The sequence below is a fragment of the Vanacampus margaritifer genome, chromosome 2 (genome assembly GCF_051991255.1).
Source record: "Vanacampus margaritifer isolate UIUO_Vmar chromosome 2, RoL_Vmar_1.0, whole genome shotgun sequence".
Classification (NCBI taxonomy): Eukaryota; Metazoa; Chordata; class Actinopteri; order Syngnathiformes; family Syngnathidae; genus Vanacampus; species Vanacampus margaritifer.
In genome coordinates, this window is record NC_135433.1 from 49,547,045 (window position 1) to 49,567,368 (window position 20,324).

The window sequence follows — 20,324 nt, forward strand, 5'->3', positions numbered from 1 at the left end:
AAGTATGGACCGAGGGCTACATCTGGCCCGCCCACATTAAAACCTCTAGCAATCTGTTTAAGTGTCACAGACACAAACGTATAAAATATAACAATATTTTTTTATTATATACCTCAGAGGCCACAGGTGTCTTATCGTACAGTGTACGCGTGTGTTTTTCTTAAACAATTTTTAATAATTTAAATCAAATTAAAATCAAGAGGGCGGCACGGTGGCTGACTGGTTAGCTCGTTTGCCTCCCTCCTTCTTATTTTTAGAAGTATAATTGGAAAGTAAATAAACATCTATCTCTTTCAAAAACCCGCAAATGGGTTTTGACTAAGCAAATTTACACTTATGAATATAAAACTTAGCAAGACAGACGTACGTACTCAACGGGTATGAATTTGAATGACGTCATATCTAGGCGACACTTATTATTATGAAACAAAATGGCGTCCAACTGTTTCACTGTCACTCGGTTGCGGGTAAGAAACACTTATTTTTTATTTGATCACAGATATGAAATGTCTTTCTAAGTAAAGTATGTATGAGAATAGATGGATTCCTAGAGTGGGGTCCACTAATGATCATTTACGGTATCATGACTGAGGCTAAAAATGCATATTTATGTGCGCATTGAATCGTTGCTAGGCAGGTCACAATGTCCCTGGATGACTAGAAGCTGTGACGCATGTAGCGGATACACACCTCGTCCGGTTTGACGTAAACTAATATTAAACCTTGTCATATCTTTTACGTTGTCAAATTATATCAAGACAATTGTCATGAGTTTTGCAAGGTGATAACAAGGTTAAACAGTACAATGTTGCTATATACTGTGTGTGTATATATATATATATATATATACACACACACACACATCTCTCTCTCGCTCTCTCTCTCTGGTGGTGTGTGATGTCGTTTTTCTTTTTTAATCAAACATTCGTAGGTCAGATATTGATAGTGTCAGTTGTGAAATTATACTCGATCTTTCAGACGAAATACAGTTTGATAGAGTTTGCTATAGGCCCTAATACTGATTATTATTATTTTTTTAACACAGCAGTAATAAGGCATCTTACTGTGGAATGTCATGTGTATGTCAGGTTCATCAGTATCATCAGTTTTTGTGACTAAAATGTTGGACTCTAACCTTGTTTATAGGCCATATTTTTACTGGTCTACCCCTTAATTTGATTTCAACCTGTGCTCTCATTCTCCTATCATTTTACTGCCTTGATTTCTTTTATTGAGTTAGTGTGCAATTCCAAACTTGGTGTGTATCCCTGAACTGTACAATAAAAGTCATGTTATTTCCTGGAATCTTATTTTGTTTGTCCTGGTGCAGCTGGCCCTTGGAACCGGTGCAAGGCGACTGCATGTGTCCGCTGCCCTCAGTGCCAGGGCCAAAGTGTCAATGAGCCGCTTTGAGCCTGGTTCCAGCATTAACTATGAGCAGATGCATGAGAACATCAACATTGTGCGAAAAAGGTCAATTCTCCAGTGGCCACTTACATTTCACTGCACATAGGTACACTGCAAGTTCCTAATATTTCCTTCCCCTCCATTAGACTTAACAGACCTCTCACTCTATCCGAGAAGATTGTGTACGGTCATCTGGATGATCCGGCAGGGCAGGAGATTGAGCGCGGCCTCACTTACTTGCGCTTGCGTCCAGACCGTGTGGCTATGCAGGATGCTACAGCGCAAATGGCGATGCTCCAGTTCATCAGCAGTGGTCTACCCAAGGTGGCAGTGCCGTCCACTATCCACTGTGATCATCTGATTGAGGCTCAGATCGGAGGGGCTCAGGACCTGCAGAGGGCTAAGGTCAGCACAAATGCACTGAACATTACTGCAGTCACGTCATTCTTTCAGTTTTAAGACCAATATGTTTAATGTTCAGGTATCAATACTTTTGTGTAGTGCACAGTTGTGTTAACTGAGTGATCCTTCAGACAAGTTTCAAGTTGTATGTATTGTTCTTCACTATTTACTTGTAACACAGGAAATGAACCAAGAAGTGTATAACTTCCTGGCAAGTGCTGGTGCCAAATACGGAGTAGGCTTCTGGAAACCTGGTTCAGGGATCATCCATCAGGTACACAACATTACATGCATACATTGAACTATTAACATCTATTTACACCTAACCCATGTGCACACAGGCTAATGGCATGCACACCACTAGTTCACAGTAACACTTTTTCATTGTGAAGTATTCCATTTATTTATTTTTTTTACTATATTTGACATTTTCTTTTTCTTAAGTACAGATGCCAATTTGAAATTAAATTATGTGTAACAAAGGGCACTGCTGTACATTTAAATGGGACCCCATTGCACACATTTCAGTTAACCATTTCAAAACCACAGGCAGAACATTTCATCTTACTATTTTTCAATTTATAAAATGTTCTCATACACTTCTTAATTCTTGTGCCTCCTGGTCTGTCCCATTGATGGCCGCTTCGCAGCAGATGTCCAAGTGCCTCAGTTTTTTCATTTTTTTTTTTATGATTTCCGTTAGCCTGTCTATGGCTTTTTGCATTATATGTTAACATTGAGATCACAGTCTTTTGTTGGACAAAATCATGTTGTTTGGATGAACATTATTTCAAAATCCAGTGTTTAAAATTATTTTGTCTTGTGTCAGTCTTAACATAAACTTGATCTTGGAGTGACAAATGAATAGCTTGAAGCAGGCACTGTGCATCTTTTTTGAAAGACTGTTTGCTATATGCCGAATGTGCAGATTATTCAGGGAAGGCAGATTATTATGCAATACTTGTTTGAGGTACTTTTTTTCATAAGAAATCAGATGTGCTTACAAAAGAATTAAAATGTATAATTTTGAAAATCCATTTGGACAGAAAATTTGCAGTTCTTTGTGTACATTCGTAGTGCTGGATTTTAAGAGTGAATTCCAACCATTTGTAATACAACAATACCTGCAGTTAAAAAAATGAAGCTGGTCAGAAAAAGATTTTCCTTATGTCAGAGCTTCTCCTGGGCAGAGATTGCTGGCAATTCAGCAAGTTTAATACAGAGGAAAAGCCCTGAGTGCTTTTGCATACCACCAGCTCATAAAAATGTGAAATTGTGAGCACCTCTTGTGTTGTGCAGATCATCTTGGAGAATTATGCATATCCTGGGGTGATGCTGATTGGTACGGACTCTCATACTCCTAATGGTGGTGGATTGGGTTGTGTCTGTATCGGCGTTGGTGGAGCTGATGCTGTGGATGTCATGGCCGGAATCCCCTGGGAGCTCAAGTGTCCCAAAGTGAGTAACTTCCATCAATTTGGACCCAATGTGATTTTCTCGACGAGTTTTTAGTGTATTTGCCTCTACTTTTGTGTGGTGCTTACAGGTGATTGGAGTGAAGCTAACAGGCTCCCTGTCTGGCTGGACTTCTCCGAAGGATGTCATCCTAAAGGTGGCTGGCATACTGACTGTAAAAGGTGGCACAGGTGCCATTGTAGAGTATCATGGGCCTGGAGTTGATTCAATTTCTTGTACAGGTAAGGAGGATGTGTCATATGTCCACGTTTGTGAAATATTTTTGCATATTAGTGAATTTTTCTAAGATTTAAGTGATCCTTTTACTTACTAGGTATGGCCACTATCTGCAACATGGGTGCTGAAATTGGTGCCACCACGTCCCTTTTCCCCTACAACCATCGAATGAAAACTTATCTTGAGAAAACTGGTCGTGCGAGTAAGTTATTTTGACGGTCTTTCGTGTGATGTTTGGTCAGTATTCACGATTCTTCTTTTTTGTTCCTTCCATAGATATTGCCTCTCAAGCTGATAAATTCAAAAATGACCTGGTTCCTGATAATGACTGCAAATACGACCAGACCATTGAGATTAACCTGAGTGAGGTGCAGTATATTGTTAAAGTGTTTTAAATGTAACCCCATGGGACACTGGGACGTTGGTTTAAAATTGAATGTCAAATTGAATTAAAAAGTCCTTAATTGAAAATGCCTTAAACTGTACTCTGTTATTTAAAGCCAAAACGTCAAGACCCTTGGATTTTACAATGTCATTTGGAAGAAATCCTTTATGCGTCATCAAAATCTTGATTCGATTATTTTCACTTTATCCAATTTTAATGGTACAGTTACCTCGGAGTTTGAACATAATTCGTTCCTGCAAAGTGTTCAAAGATTGAATTGTTCAACCTCCGAAAATTTGTTTCCCATAGGAAATCCGTTCCCAAGCTCCAAAAACCGAAAATTCCTATTTTAATTTCAATTTATGTTTCTTACATTTACACCGTGCACAGTATTTAAACAATAAAAAATACCTTACTTTTTTTGTTGTGGTTTGATGGCATCAGTGGATGATAAATGCTATGCCAATGCTGTCATTAGTTCAGTGCTGAGCTTGTGTATTTTACATTGGGCATATTGTTAGACTACTTAGCGGTCCTTGCGTGCGTTGTTTAACGTCGGGCACGTTGTTGAACAGCTAAGGGGGGTCCTTGTGCCAGTATTTAGTAGTATTGTTTGTAGCACAGTACGTTTTTCTTTGCTGCCAATGGCACTGTTGCCTTTCTTTGAGCCCATGGCGAAGAAAATTGTCCTGAAAAAAAATCTAAATGCGCTCGCGAATGTATCGAGCACCTCCGGGAGTATTCACGCTCACATTGAAAATGAGCAGTGCATCATCTCAACTACCGCAACGTGAGCATTCGGCTTCGCTCGGCTTCACTCGGCTTCACTCGGCTTCACTCGGCTTCACTCGGCTTCACTCGGCTGCCCGTTTTCAAGGTACCTTCGTCTTAGCTTGCTTTGCTTGGGTGTTCGAACTACGAGAATGAGTTCAAACTCCGAGGTTCCACTGTATTTTATTGTTCATTGTTAGACTGAGATGATTTTTCACTGCCGTTTCAGTTTCATTCTGTCACATGTTCCGCCTCGCTGTCTATTCTGGATTGTTGAACACAAATTGTGCTCCTTTCTTTAGTTGCAAACATACGCCCGTTATGGTGATCTTGACTTTATTCATTGTTTGACTCTCCTAACAGTTGAAGCCACACATCAACGGGCCTTTCACCCCCGACTTGGCCCACCCTGTGTCTGACATTGGTGCCATTGCTCAGAAGAGTGGCTGGCCCCTCGAGGTTAAAGTTGGTAAGGCTTTATTTATTTTTTTATTTGCAATGCTTTGTCTAGTGAAATGGGAGATTTATTTCATTGCCGCTAGCTGTGTTATTGACTTGCTATGATCACATTACTGCGGAATCAGGAAGCTCAGGGTTCTCCTCTTTCAACTGTGCAGGAGGAGATATCGTCTAACTAGTATTGTTTTGAGGATGAATATGCAAAAATGCTGATAAATTGTTAAACCAGAAGATTAAAACACCCATCAGCATAATTTCTGTTCGGTACCACTGCAAACTACAACTGTGGTGATAAGCATATTCTAAATGAAACACCTCTTGTAGTGGATCTTTAAATTAGATTGTGCATGTGTCACTAATCTGGGCTGTGCCACTAAACCTGCAGGTCTGATTGGTAGCTGCACTAACTCAAGCTATGAGGACATGGGCAGAGCTGCCTCTCTTGCCAAGCAGGCTTTGGATAAAGGCATGAAGTGCAAGGCCCAGTTCACAGTCACCCCTGGTTCCGAACAGATCCGGGCAACCATTGAGAGGGACGGATATGTGAGTCAGAACCTCGTACAATGTACAGTACAGTATATTTCATTTATAAATTGGCATAGTTATTGACACATAGGATGTGTGTGTGTGAGTATGGAAGAAACAGGAAATTAATGCTGTCCTTTATCCAGGCCAAAATCCTGAGTGATGTTGGTGGGATTGTACTAGCCAATGCATGCGGACCTTGCATTGGTCAATGGGACAGGTACGAGATACATCATTTTCTTATTGCTTATGTATCATTTTCATTCTAACTTTACACAATTTTGTTTAAAGAAGTTCTGAATGTCAAGTAGGAAGTCTTTCGAGCTAACATGTATACTCACTGTCAACAGGAAGGATGTGAAAAAAGGAGAGAAGAACACTATTGTTACTTCCTTCAACAGAAATTTCACTGGTCGGAATGATGCTAATCCAGCTACACATGCTTTTGTCACTTCTCCCGAGGTAAGAATTACTGTTGTATAGGGGTCTGCAACCTGCGGCTCTTTAGTCCCTCTCCTGTGGCTCGCTGTGGATCTCTATTCTTTATTATGAATATTCTTTCAATTAATTTATGATTTAGATAAGAAATTAATCATGAAATATTCAAAAATGGTCAGAGTCCATTTTTTTAAGTTGTCACCAAAAGATAGGTGAAAATGTTTTAAAATTACCTAAAATTTTCCAAAAAGTGACCATAAAATGTCCAAAAGAAGAGAATAAGCAGAAAATTACCATACAATGTCCACACAATTGCCAAAAAGGCAGAAGATTGATTTAAAAAGAAGGCTTTAAAAAGAAAAAAATAACCAAAAACAAAAGATAAATAAGATATCTTTAGACTTGCCCCCCAAAAAGCCTGAACATTTATTTTAAAAAGAAAAATAAAGGCAGTAAAGAAAACATTCAAAAAGTATAAAATGTCCAAAAACAAAAGAAGAAAAGAAAAGAAGATATCTTTGGAATTGCCCAAAAGTCTGAAAATTTATTTAAAAAGAAAAATAAAAGGCATTAAAAAAAATGTGCAAAATGTAACTATAAAATGTACAAAAACAAAAGAAGAAATCTTGAAAATTCCCATAAAATGCCCACAAATTTGAATAAATATAAATAAAAAAAAGAGTCAGAAAATTGATTTAAGAAAAGGCTAGAAAGGAAATGTTCAACAAGTAAATATAAAAATGTCCAAAAACAAAAGAGGAAATCCCTAAAATGACCATATAACGTGCACAAAGTTGCCCCAAAAAATCAAAAAATGTATTTAGATCAAGGTATGAAAGAAAGTAACTGTAAAATGTCCAAAAATAAAAGAAGAAATCCCGAAAATTACCATATAGCCTACATACACAAAATTGCAAAAAATATCAGAAAATCGAAAGGCAGAAAAAATGTCCCAAAATAGTCATAAAATGTCCCAAAAATGGAGAGGCAGAAATGACCCTATGTCCATAAGATTGCTAAAAATATCACAAATTTAACAGAAAGGCAGAAAAGTCTAAAATGTATGAAAAATAAAAAAAAATCCATTAACATCGTTAATTGAAAATCTCTGACTTTGCCAAAACAAATTTTGGTCACTGTGACTTAGTGTTATTTCAATTCTTCTTCTGTAACTCATAGATTGTGACTGCCTTGGCTCTCGCTGGAACCCTCAACTTCAACCCAGAGACGGACTACTTGACCGCTCCTAACGGAGAGAAATTTAAATTGGAACCCCCCAGTGGCGATGAGCTCCCCTCCAGAGACTTTGACCCTGGCCAAGACACTTACCAGCATCCTCCAGCTGAGGGCAGCTCTGTTCAGGTCAGCTCAGTTAATTCGCTTTTAGTGTGTAAGAAAGTGGGACAACATAAAGAAAAAACAGATAGCACAGGTATATACTAGAGTGCAAAGTATTATTAAAATACAGTTAATTGTAGCGTGTATTTTCAGGAAAAGCTGGAAAACAATAAGGTCTCACATTTGATGTTGTCCAGGTGGATGTAAACCCTTCCAGCAACCGCCTGCAGCTCCTGGAGCCTTTTGACAAGTGGCATGGAAGAGACCTGGAAGACATGAAAGTCCTTATAAAGGTGAAATGCAAGTCTCAGTTTTCTTCAGCAGTTTCTAATTTGTTAGCTGCTAAAATAGACACAACACATGACTTGCATGACATCATCTCTAGTTAGTCATTTTTGCTGCCTGGCATATTGTGGCACAATAATGTACCACACTAAGTTTCTTGATACCCTCTTCTCAATTGAATCTTTTAGGTGAAGGGAAAGTGCACCACTGATCACATCAGTGCCGCCGGGCCCTGGCTGAAATTCCGCGGTCACCTCGACAACATCTCTAACAACATGCTAATTGGTGCTGTTAACACAGAGAATGATGCCGTCAACAAAGTCAAAAACCATCTTACTGGAGAGTATGATGGCGTACCGGATGTTGCTCGACACTACAAGGTCAGCTTCAAGTGTTGCTATTTGAAGGCGTGGATGGAAATACGCTGTTCATCACCAAGCGAGCAAACGGACTTCAGTGCGGTTGACAGTAGCCTTTGACTCTCTAACCCAGGCCAATGGCGTCACTTGGGTGGTGGTTGGAGATGAGAACTACGGTGAAGGATCGAGCAGGGAGCATGCTGCTCTGGAGCCTCGACACTTGGGGGGACGCGCTATCATTGTCAAAAGCTTCGCTCGAATCCATGGTAAGTTTAGGAGGGAAATTCGAAGAGTGCACTGACTTCTGATTAACATTAAAATTGCGGAATCTTTGGGGGCGGCCATTTTGTTACTTGCTGTCGACTGAGAATGACATCACTGTTGCTCACGGCTCAGGCAGCGACTATTCATGGACTATTCACGGCTGAGCTTTTTGAGCCGTAATGGGTTGTTACCTGAGCAACTGTGATGTAATTTTCAGTAAAGTGACAAAAATGGCCGCCTGCTGAGATGGATAATAACGGGTGGATTTTGCTGCTTTCTTCATATTCCACAAATGTTAATCAGAATGCATTTTTGTAAAGACAATTTTGGGGGGGTTGACTTCCCCTGAAAGATTGAAGTCGAGAATGCTATTATGTGTTGTATTGTTATTGTTTTCTTTTTTTAACAGAGACTAACCTGAAGAAGCAGGGTCTGTTGCCACTAACTTTTTCCAATGCGAGTGACTATGACAAAATTCGCCCTGATGACCACATTTCAATCACCGGCCTGAAATCCTTCACTCCTGGCAAGGTAAGCCTTACTCTGCATCCACTAACCGGCTATTCTTGACAATATATACACTCACAAATTATGAGAGGTCTTAATTTAACGATGTCCATTGGTGCAAATCGCAACCAGAATAATAAAGAAATCTGAGCAACTTTTGAGTTATCCACTTGAATCATTAATGATGTGTTTACCCTTCTAGCCCCTGACAGCGGTGATCAAACATAGCAATGGCAGCCAGGAGTCCATCTCCTTAAACCATACTTTCAATGAGACGCAGATTGGGTGGTTCAAAGCAGGCTCCGCCCTCAACAGGATGAAAGAGCTGAAGTAATTGGTAGAGGGCAGGAAGGTGGGGCTTATAGTGGCCTTCGCATGGGTAAAGAAGGCGAGAAATATGAATGTAGTGGAGGAAGAGACCGTGTGAATACTTCATGATAACCGCACTTTTGTCGTTCCACGATGTCGCTGGGCAGATGAAAAGCGCACACAGCCACAGATTGGATTGCACAATGCACAGTCGAATGCACAGCTGACTTTGTGTGAGAAGCTTAGCAAATCTTTTATTTCAGGGCTGCGTGATACTAACTGGCATTATTCCACGTTTCAGTCACACACACTGTTTTTGTATGGCTTTTAGTGCATGTGAACATTGGTGGTGATTATTATTTTTTAAACATCACAAATCAAATTGAACAAGCTTCATTGACTTAGTAAATGTAATGACCATGTTATCCCACACAGTACAATGTATTCCAAAAAATTCTAGTGATACTGTATGTTAGATGTTGAATAACATCTCTGTGTTTTCCGTCCGAACAGATTTTGAAAGCAAAATGGGATTCAGCCCACACTCCTATGTAAATTATTTTGATGTTTGTTGCTTGTGTAATGATTAATTTGGACGTCTCATAGAGTTGATTTTGATACGGCAAACTAAATTGCCCTCACATTATACAAAGACTTTTATTCGGATGAGTGCAGGAATATCCTCGATGTGACCGTCTTTCATATTGCAAACCATGTAATTGCTGCTACTATTGCTAGCATTAATTTTCCTTTTTATGTATTTATGCATTTACAAAATCTGCAGTGAGTAATTTTCTGGCCTGAAGAGGAAACCCACGTCATGCGAGATTAATTAATTCTTTCTTACCTTGTATTCCTGTAACATGACATGTTGTCATTGAATGAATGTTTTTTTTTTGTACTCCATAAATTTTGTTACACTACTCAACGCACAATCTAGTCTAAATGTCCACATGCTAGGAAACTGGCAGGCATCTAGCTCGTCAATGGCAGTGAATGAGTTAATAAATCTATGTTGTGTGTAATTACTTTAGCCCTGATATGTCATGATAATTCAGTATTGGTACATGAATTCTCCAGCAATTCAATCAAATAGCTATCCAGTGCAAAAATTACAAGGTGTTATTTTTGTTTGTCTTTCTACGCTGCAGAATACTTAAAGAAAAAATATATATAATGATGAATGCTCCATAAATGTGCTTAAATGTCACTGTTTGGTGTAAATTATGTGCTTTATTGCTGCACTATGTATATATGTGTGTACATTAATATATACTGTATCAGTCATTCTTGAGATAAGGTACAAAAGAGTTTTTAAAAAAAAAATCATTAAAAAAAAAAGAGGTAATTATTTTTGGGATTTGTATAAAAAAAGTCTTGGGTATTTAACCATGTTGATGAACCACTTTTTTTATTTTATTTAATTATGTTCAAGTTTAGAACTTGACCCTCTCCGTCAATTGAAAACATTGGACAAAAAAAGAAAGAAAAGAAAACATTGGACAATGGGGTGTTGTAATTTGTTTTGTGAGGATTATTTTTTAATATAAAAATGTGATGAAATGTAATTTGACTACTATAACAATCTGTCTGGTTTGTAAGATAGCCACAGGCTAAAGCAATATAATACACCGTTTGTTTTCACTGTGTAGCCTAAAGGAAGCGTTTGCATTGCAGAAATACAGTATCTCAAATACCTGGATGTTTAGAATTGTCACCTTTAGAAAATTTAGTTCCTTATTTTGCTGTGAGTCGTGACCGGTGTTGTGCCAAAGTACCCTTGTAAAAAATTGTATCCCCTGCCGCGGGATCTTATAACTATTACCACAGAAAAGTGGAGATTCTTCGAAAGTTCCTTGTAAACAGGTATTTAAACTTAAAACATCTGGAACAAAACTGAATAGCGATCAAATTCGGTCGTCTGAGCTTTTCTTTGTATAACCTAGATTTCCTACTGCCTGCGTGGTCATTGAACGCGCCTACAGTCAACTGGTTGCAAGCGCTTGCTTTTCTTTTGCTTCGATACGACCAGGCCCGGCCCTGGGCATAAGTGAACTAGGCGGTCGTCTAGGGCAACATCTAGTAGAGGGGGCGCCAAATTGGAGGGCCAAAAATAAGTTTCCCAAAAACCTTCACAATGAAAATGTTCAAGCCCTCGGGTGCTGCATTAAGAAAGCGTCGTAAGGAGGAGTCAGTTTCGTAACAAAAAAGGGGATCTCCTAAGTGGGTTGTTAGCCCTCCGCAGGATAGTCGGTTGGTGGGGATGCCACCTCACAGCGTACCGACACGGTGGGGTCTTGTTTGTCTGGAACCTACCTGGAGACCGTCCTGCCAAAGGTGACCCTCCCAGTAGCTAGCTCCAGACGATATCGCTCTCCAGGATCACTGGAACGCACAAGCCCCTTCGCCACATCAAGGCCAAGACCCAGAGGGGGGACTGCCCAACACGGTAACAAACCCCAGCCTGCCCCCGACCAACGAGTACGGATAAACCTTCATCTCAGGACCCGTATCGCCACCTGGAACGTCCAGACTAAGCCGCCGACTAAACCGCGTGTGAAATGAAATGATTGCCAAGGACAGGAAGCGGTTCTGAAGCGGCCGAACACCTAGAGTCTGCAGCCAAAAATGACAACATGAGCTGTGTTTACAATCTACTCCGCCAAGATTGCAATGGCCCCCACATCAAGTCAGCCCTAATTAAAGACTCTGACGGCAACCTCATCACAACAGAGACAAACTGCCTTCAACACTGGAAAGAGCACTTCTGCCTCCTACTGCAGCACAACACTACCCTGGCTCCCTCCCGAGGAGGTCAGAGACGCTCTGAAAAAACTAAACAACCGGAGAGCCCCCGACATTTGCTCCATAACCGCCGAGATATTAAAGTCGGGTGGGGATGGCACTGTCGAGTGGCTGACCCACATCTTCAACAAGGTGTGGGAAACAGAGCTCCTCCCCAGCGACTGGACCAAAGGGGTCATCCTGCCCTTCTGGAAACACAAAGGTGACAGGCTTGTCTGTGGGAACCACAGAGGCACACTCTGCTCTCCATCCCTGGCAAGTTCTTTACAAAGATCTTGCTGACCCGTGCTCTCCCAGCCGTTAGAGGTGGCCACCGCCCTCAGCAGGCTGGCTTCATGCCAAACCGCTCCACATCCGATCACGTCTCCGCCGTCCGTCTGCTCATTGAGAAGGTCTATGAATTCCGGAGAGACCAGCATCTCTACATTGGATTCCTAGACCTCAAGGCCGCATTTGATACAGTCCACCACTCATCACTGTGGAGTATCCAACAAGCCCTCGGCGCACCTTCAAAGATCACCACCTTCTTCAAGCTGCTTTACACCAACGCAGCTGTGTCCGCGTCAATAGCCGAGACTCCGACTGGTTTTCCATCTGTTCGCCAGGGCTGCGTTGCATAGTAGACCACCTGGTGTGCAGGGTCTGTGAGCGAGTACCCGGAGTGTACCTTGGCAACTACCAACTGACTGACCTGGAATACGCTGATGACACCATCCTGCTCAGCACCTCCTACAGCCAGCTGAGGGACGCCCTGAGTGTATACAGTGAAGAGGCAGAAAAGCTTGGTCTCCATGTGAAATGGACCAAGACCAAGTTCATGCATGTTGGTGAGGGACCTGATCCACCCCCCATCCTGCTTGGTAATGAGACCGTAGAGCCTGTGAAGAACTTTGTGTACCTAGAGTCCACGGTGACTGATAACAAGGATTTTAAACCAGATTCTCCGCAGGAGAGCCCTGGCAGCCTCTGCCCTGCGGTCCCTTTGGAAACCACTCTGGCGGCACCAAACCATCTCATGCACGACGAAGCTCCGGATCTATAACACCGCCGTACTCTCCAGTCTCCTTTATGGCTCTGAAACATGTCCCTTAAGTAAGACCTTGACCGCAAGAAAATATAGCTTTGACGGTAGGGCTCTGAGAACCATCCAGAACATCAGGTGGCCCCAGCGAATCTCCAACAAAGCGCTTAGAGCCCGCACAAACCAGCGTAGAGCCTCCAGCCTGGTTGAACAACGCCGCATCCACTGGTTCGGCCATGTTCTTCGTCTTCCCCCTGACCACCCGACACAGAACAGCTTGTGTGTAGGGGCTTTCCAAACGCAGCAACGGTTAGCCTAGCTCTGATCAGGAGCAGTTTTTAAATTTTCACGGGCGACTAAGCTGTACGCACTCCTGTATTATTGACATTGCTTGCAATCCAACAAAGAAAGAAAGAAAGAAAGTTTAGCTCCGTTTCAACCTGTTCCGTTCTCACAGATTAATGATACAGAAGTAGTCAATGTTGTTAAAATATTAAAAAATAAAAAGTTCACTGACTGCTTCAATATTGATGACATAAGTAAAACGTATTATAGAATATGTTGTGCAACCTTTCACCTATATATGTAATTTGTCGTTTAAAGCCGGTATATTTCCATCAAAAATGAAAATAGCAAAAGTTATTCCTATTCATAAAAATGGAGAAAGAAATATATCCACTAATTATAGACCAATATCACTGCTGCCACAGTTCTCAAAAATTCTAAAAAATATATATTTTCATATATACTGTACAACTTTATTGAAAAACATATGCTTTTAAGTGAAAATCAATATGGCTTTAGAGAAAAAAACGGACCACCACAATGGCAGTCATGGAACTCGTAGAGGCAATATCTACTAACATAGATAATAAAAAAATTATTAACCCAGGATAGATATATAGATTTATTTATAGATTTAAAAAAAAACATTTGATACTATAGATCATTCTATACTAATGAATAAATTAGAAAGATATGGCATAAGCGGTTTAGCAAATAAATGGATGAAAAGTTATTTGGATAATAGACATCAGTACTTACAGTTTAACAATAACAATATACAATCAAAACACTTGAAAATTACTCATGGAGTCCCCCAAGGGTCTGTGCTAGGTTTAAAAATGAAATTCTATGACTTAGTTGAATTTAAAATAGCACAAATAATGTATAAAGTACACAACAATCTACTCTGCCACAGTACTCAGAAGCTGTTTGAAATTAGAGAGAGTCTTTACATAACATAAGGGGTACAAGTGTCTACCAAAAAATTTAAACAAGAACAAATAGGTGTGTTTCTGTAAAAGATGCTAATTTGTGGAATGATTTTGGAACTGACCTGAAAAGATGTCAGTCACTTGCTGAATTTAAAAAATGGTTTAAAAGCAAAGTTCAATTTTTTTTTTTAACTTACATCAGACATGAGCTGTCCAAATTGTATATATGCTGTAATTTATTTGGATGTATTGGTATGAGTGTAATGAAAAATTGTATATGTGAGTATGAGGATATAATTTATAAATGTATTATGGTATATGTCTATGAATTTCATGTACGTACATATGTTGCTGGCAAATGTGCATATGTTAAAGTGCACTTCTATATATGATTAGGTTTATACATTTTCTTTTGTTGAAATACATTACCTTAACATTTTATCAACATAAAATGAATAAGGGGAGGACTAGATACGTTTTCAACTTCATCCTACCCCTTTTGAACGTATAAACTCTTTTCTTTCCTCCTATTCTTGATTTCTTTTTTACTTCAATTTATATTTTAGACTGGTAATGTGTTTTCTTTGTGTTTATATGTTCAATAAAGAGCCAAATCAATCATACAGAGTGGACGATTAAATCAGTGACTTGCTTACTTGCATTTGCTTCCATAACTCCACATAGTACAGTACATTATACCTACACTAGCACACAATCCGTGTCACTTCCTATGGCGTGTTCCCGTATTCAAATCAATCTCCCAAGCAACATTTGAAGCACTTTCTTGAAACAAACTCACAACTGTCTTGGCTTTACGTAAAGACTTCTTCCGTATACATTTTAGGGCGGGCTATCTTAGCAAACATAAAACGTCACTTTTTCTGTGCTATGGTCTAGTCTTGAGTGGTCGACGATTCCTCTTCGAGGGCGTGGGTTTCGAATCCCACCACTGTCACGATGCTTCACTCTATTCCGTTCTCACTGACCATACAGAGTAAAACATTAAAGCAGTGACTTTGGTTACTTGTATTTATTTTTATAACCACATAGTACATGCACACACTTGGTTAACCGCATAATGGACATGAAAAAGTTACTCAGTCGTTGGTTAACAAGAGACTTCATTTTGGGCAGAATCGTGTTATCTAAAGGGGAAGGTATTTCCAAAGTGATTTACCCATGCCAATCCTTGTATATATATACTCAAGAAATGTTAATAAAGCCAATAGTGTTATTTTTCAGTTTTTATGAAGGAATGAAACACAGTATATTAAACGATCCCATCTAGTCAAGGAATATGACAAGGGTGGTGTGAAAGCTCCAGAATTTGAATTGATGATTGGTATATTTAGAATTAATTGGATTAAGTCTTGTTTGTCACATCCCAACTCTATGTGGTAACACTTTTCTAGATCTTTGCTTAAAAAGATTTGTGATTTTGATGTAAACAATAAAGTTGTCTAATTTTCATTAACATTTTTTTTTGTGGAAAATTATATTTGCCCATAATTTTTCTCCTCACAAGACAATTTTGTGGAACAATAGAGTATTTATGATTAATAGAAAATCAATATTTACAATCACTTGTTTTGAGAAGGGTATTGTACTTGCAACTGATTTAATGGATAGTAATGGTATTGTTTTAAAGTTATTTAGACTTTACAGTGAAATATAACTTGAACTGTCCTCAAAGAGAATACAGTATAGCAAAATCTGCGTTGCAATCCCTTTACCCTTGATTCTCTTAATTCTGAGTTTTTTGGTGTATAACAATGCTTCAAAGGCATTGCCAAGTCTAATGGTGGATGAATATAATCTTTTTGATAAGAAATGTGACATAAAAAAATAATTGGAACGATATTTAAAACCAGAATATTTCATGATTTTGGTAGAGGGACAGTTTGGCAGGGTTTTAATTTAGTAAATTCAGTTAAAATAAATAAGGCATTTACAAAATACATTAGATGGCCTGAGTTTCTTAAAGTGAAACAAGCACATGCTAAAATCATAAACAAGGCATGGCAGAGTTTCTTAAGTGAACATTTAAGTTGGAGGTAGATAACTGTTCCTTCTGTCAAAATGATGAAACAACTTTGGATCATTTGTTTTTTCTTTTACAAAGATTTTGGACTGATATAAGAACTTGGTCGTCACTAAGAATTAATGACGTTCCACAAATTGAATTAAGTCTTGTTGTTATTTTCTTTATGGATGATTTGAACTATTTTGTTTCGGATTTAATTAATATTATTTTGTTAGTGGGCAAATATATTCATTGTGCTAAGTGAAAAAACTGTAAGACCTCCTTTCAAGGATTTATGGCTGATTTTAACTTGTTTTTTAATGCTTGAAGAAGTGGGAAAGAAACAAATATGCAACGAAAACAAGTGCTAATATGAAACAGTATATATATATATATATATATGTATACCTCCTCTTTTATTTTAAGTGATGTGATGTGCAAGAATCCCCAGTTTTTGTTTATTCTCATAATGTTTTTGTTGTTGTTTATATTGTTGCCATGTTCAGGCGTTGCATCCTCTACAAGTGTATGTTTATTTACAGAATGTTAAATAAAGTGAGGGGGGAGGGGCGTGGGAATGCACACACTCGGTTACGTCACTTCCTGTCGCGTGTTCCCTTACTCAAATCAGCCCGCTAAGCAACTTTGGACTCAAACTAGCAAACTCGGATCACGTGTAAGAGCAGAGCACAACAGACAACATAACAAGCGGCGGATTTCCATGTTATTTTGCTTGAAAACCATGGCAAAACGGATTTCTAAAAGAAAATACACAGTCGATGAAGCTTTTGAACGTTGTCTATGTCGGGATAGTGACAATTCGGAAGAATTTTTAGCACAGGATGACAGCGATATTAACTCTGAGGCAGATGAATGGCTCGACATGGCTCTTGATACCTAAGTATTTTCTCACTATTGTTCGAATCATAATTTATCTTTTTGTGCATGAACTGTCTCTTACTCAGTTAAATTGTGTGTGTGTTCTGTGGAGGGGCGGGTGTGACTCTTTTGAGTTTTACTGAGTAAAAAAACACTTGTCAGGGGGAAAAAATGATTCCTACTTTTAAATATTGCATTTCTTTTGTTTCTTCTTCTTTGTCTTTTTTACATAATAGGCCTTATGAGTCTCTGGAAGATTCAGATGTGGACTGCGTCCCATGTGTTCCTTCCTCACAAAGCAAACAGCCTAGAATGGAACAGGAACACAGTACTCGTTCGGAGGAGGAGCTCCATCCCGCAACTCTCCAGAATGGTACCTGTGGCAAAAGAGGAGCAAGAGGCAGAGGACGGGGAGGGGGAGAGCCAGCATCAGTTGCAGTCAAGCCGGGGTTTCGCTAACTTCAACTTATTTCAGTGAATGAGCAGGACTCAAGGCTGGTGATTCATCCCCATGATGTCCAATCTGCTTTTAGGTCTGTCTGCACAAAAAAGGCCTCAGGACCGGATGGGATATCTGCCCTTCTGCTAAAATCCTGTGCAGAGGAGCGCACAGCGGCATGGCAGCCCATCTTCCAGAGATCTGTGGACTCACACTCCATTCCCAATGTCTGGAAAAAATCAGTAATCACCCCGGTTCCTAGAAAACAATGTCCTGTGGTCAATAATGACTTCAGGCCTGTGGCTCTAACTTCCATTGTCATGAAGTGTTTCGAGAGGCTGATGGTGACTCGGCTCAGGGGGGAGGTGGATGCACACTTAGACTCCCTTCAGTTTGCCTACAAGCGGGGTCGCGGCACTGACGATGCTATCAACAGCATCACACATCTGGTCAGTAAACACCTAGACGGCCCGAAAGCTTATGCACGTGTGTTGTTCGTTGACTTTAGCTCAGCGTTCAACACAATGCAGCCGCACCTGCTTTTGGGTAAACTGAAGGAGATGAATGTGAACCCGTACATCTCGAGGTGGTATCACTCCTTCCTGACACAGCGCACACAGCAAGTCAGGGTCAACAGCTCCCTCTCGGAACTGTTATACATTATTAACATTTTTAATACTTTATTTCATATATTAACCATTGTTATACATTATTAACATATTAATTATTATTCGTGGTGGGTGCTGTGTTGCGGGGCTCTCCTTGGTGTCCGGGGCGGCGCCGCCCCGACGCGGTCCGTCGCTCGGGGTCCGGCGACGCGGGTCGGGGCCTGTGGGCCGCCGGGGTGCCCCGTGGTTCCCTCTCCCCTCCCCCTTCCTCCCCCTTGCTTCCTCTCCCTCTTCACCTCTCCCCGCCCGTCCTCCGCCTCCCTGTCCCTTCTCCCTCGTCGCCCTTCCTCCTCCTCTCCCCCTCTCTCTGCGGCCCTGCCGCTGCCTCCTGCCCTTCCTGTCGTCTCCTTCCCCGTCCCCTCCCCCTCCCCTGTCCGCCCTCCTCCCCCTCCCCTAGGCCGGGGGTTCCGTCCGTGGCCCGGGTCTCGGCGCTCCGGGGGCCGGGGGAGTGGGCGGGATTGGTGTTGTGCCCGCCCCGCTCCGGTGGGCCTCCGGGCACTTCGGGCGGGCCCCGGTATCCGGGGGGCGAGCCACGCCGGGGTCGCGGTGGGGTGGGTGGGGGTTTTGGTGGGCGGGTGCGCCTCCCCCCCCCGCCCCCCCCCCCCCCCCCCCATGCACGCACGCACACACACGCACGCACACACGCACGCACACACATACAAAAAAAAAAAAAAAAAAAAAAGGGAGAACAATGATGATGACATTTCAAATGATCAATACTGAGATCTCCCAAGAAAAGAAAAGAAGAAAAAAAAAAAAAAAAAAGCAGTAAAGGAATACAACCAGTATGTATTATACATTCAAGTATTATTTTATGCATTTAGGAATATAATAGTTTGTGTGTTGGGCATATTTTGATGTTATTTTCTCTCTTTTTTCCCCTTTGAGGTTCATGGGGGGAGTCGACGTATCAGATGCCCTGATAGGGTACTACAAGGTCCTGCACAAAATTAGGAAGTGGTACAAAACTTTCTTCTTCCACTTCTTGGACATAGCTATCGTGAATGCCTTCATCCTGCACAGGGAAATTGCCAAAAGGAAAGGGGAGGTTCATCTGCACCAGAAGGCGTTCAGAGAGAGCTTGGTTTTGGAGTTGGCCGAGGTGGCGTCTTCCACCCCAGCACAACCCGACTTAACTCGCTCCACTCATCACAGACCTGTTTACATATCAGGCCACAGCACCAGTGGGCGCTTGAGGTGCAGGTGCTGCCACTTTAAAACTCCAATCAAGTGTGCAACATGTGATACGGCGCTGTGCTTCTTGCCCAGTAGAGACCGCTATAATCGCTGGCATGTTGACAGCAAGATGTAATATAGATGTAGAACTGATGATGACCTAGATTATATTTTGTAAACATTTTGTGTTTGTTGGGTTGTGTTTTGTTGACATAAAATGGAATTTACACCAAATCACCATGTGTACTCTTTATAATTGTATGTAAAACAGTTTATAAAAATGACCCAACTATAACCTATCATTCGAGCCCAAGATCATTATTGTGTGTTGATGCGTTCCAGAATAGCAGCCTTTTCGCCTGGGTATGTGACCATGGTCCCCATGGGGCCCCCAAATGGCATACTTTGGCTTGCCTGGTTCTTTCCTTAGGAAAAAACGGTGTAAAATATATTTTTTTAAAAGAAGGGATGACAGAGTTGAAATGTTCAAGCAGTGACTGTAATAATATCAATATTGTTGATCTAAAATATTAAAAAAGGTGTAAAACTTCCCAGAGCATTAGGCATTGCTGCATGCAGCACAGTCAGGAAGAAGAAAGGCGGTCATAATTGTGAGGACATCCATAGACATAATGCATTTCCTAGCCCCTTCACCTAACCCCAACCATGAAGAATAATTGCCTACCCTCATTCCTTACCCTAACCTCAACCATAACCCAATTCAAACCTAAACTCTTGACCCTCAAAAAGAGGTCTTGAGTTGTGAGGACCAGCCAAAATGTTCGCAGTCTGTTGCTCCTCACAGTGTGGTATGTAAGTACACACATAAAAGGTCAACACAAAATAAATGACAGCAAATAGTCAAGACGGCCACAAAGTAACAGTTAAACAAAAATAATTCAATAGAATGACCTTGTGCTAAATATATTTTTCCAGTAATTGTGCTTTTATACAT

The 20,324-nt window shown here is 40.7% G+C and overlaps 1 protein-coding gene across 3 annotated transcripts; it reads left to right on the plus strand.

Moving 5' to 3' along the window:
- Nucleotides 1–358: 358 nt before the first annotated feature.
- On the plus strand, nucleotides 359–18,740 carry LOC144043532 (aconitate hydratase, mitochondrial-like). Of its 3 annotated transcripts, XR_013291120.1 has the most exons (19): nucleotides 359–467; nucleotides 1,331–1,473; nucleotides 1,554–1,812; nucleotides 1,991–2,083; nucleotides 3,109–3,267; nucleotides 3,356–3,506; nucleotides 3,599–3,703; nucleotides 3,778–3,869; nucleotides 5,021–5,126; nucleotides 5,502–5,659; nucleotides 5,788–5,861; nucleotides 5,992–6,103; nucleotides 7,259–7,441; nucleotides 7,615–7,710; nucleotides 7,891–8,082; nucleotides 8,195–8,327; nucleotides 8,735–8,856; nucleotides 17,323–17,535; nucleotides 17,620–18,740. XR_013291120.1 is itself a non-coding variant. In XM_077557268.1 (18 exons), the coding sequence occupies exons 1-18, from the start codon at nucleotides 432–434 to the stop codon at nucleotides 17,329–17,331; spliced, it is 2,223 nt and encodes a 740-aa protein (XP_077413394.1). In that variant the 5' UTR covers nucleotides 359–431; the 3' UTR covers nucleotides 17,332–18,740. The 3 variants fall into 3 exon arrangements, 2 of the variants coding, with proteins under 2 accessions (XP_077413394.1, XP_077413393.1); XM_077557268.1 differs by having other exon boundaries at nucleotides 17,323–18,740; XM_077557267.1 differs by lacking the exons at nucleotides 17,323–17,535; nucleotides 17,620–18,740 and adding an exon at nucleotides 9,035–10,351 and having other exon boundaries at nucleotides 360–467.
- The last annotated feature ends 1,584 nt before the right edge of the window (nucleotides 18,741–20,324 follow it).

Excerpts from the sequence above, each read along its gene's own strand:
- LOC144043532 (XM_077557267.1), top strand. The coding sequence starts at position 432 with ATGGCGTCCAACTGTTTCACTGTCACTCGGTTGCGG. Across the intron at positions 3,870-5,020 it reads TTGAGATTAACCTGAGTGAG|TTGAAGCCACACATCAACGG; the intron begins GTGCAGTATATT and ends CTCTCCTAACAG. Across the intron at positions 7,711-7,890 it reads ACATGAAAGTCCTTATAAAG|GTGAAGGGAAAGTGCACCAC; the intron begins GTGAAATGCAAG and ends TGAATCTTTTAG.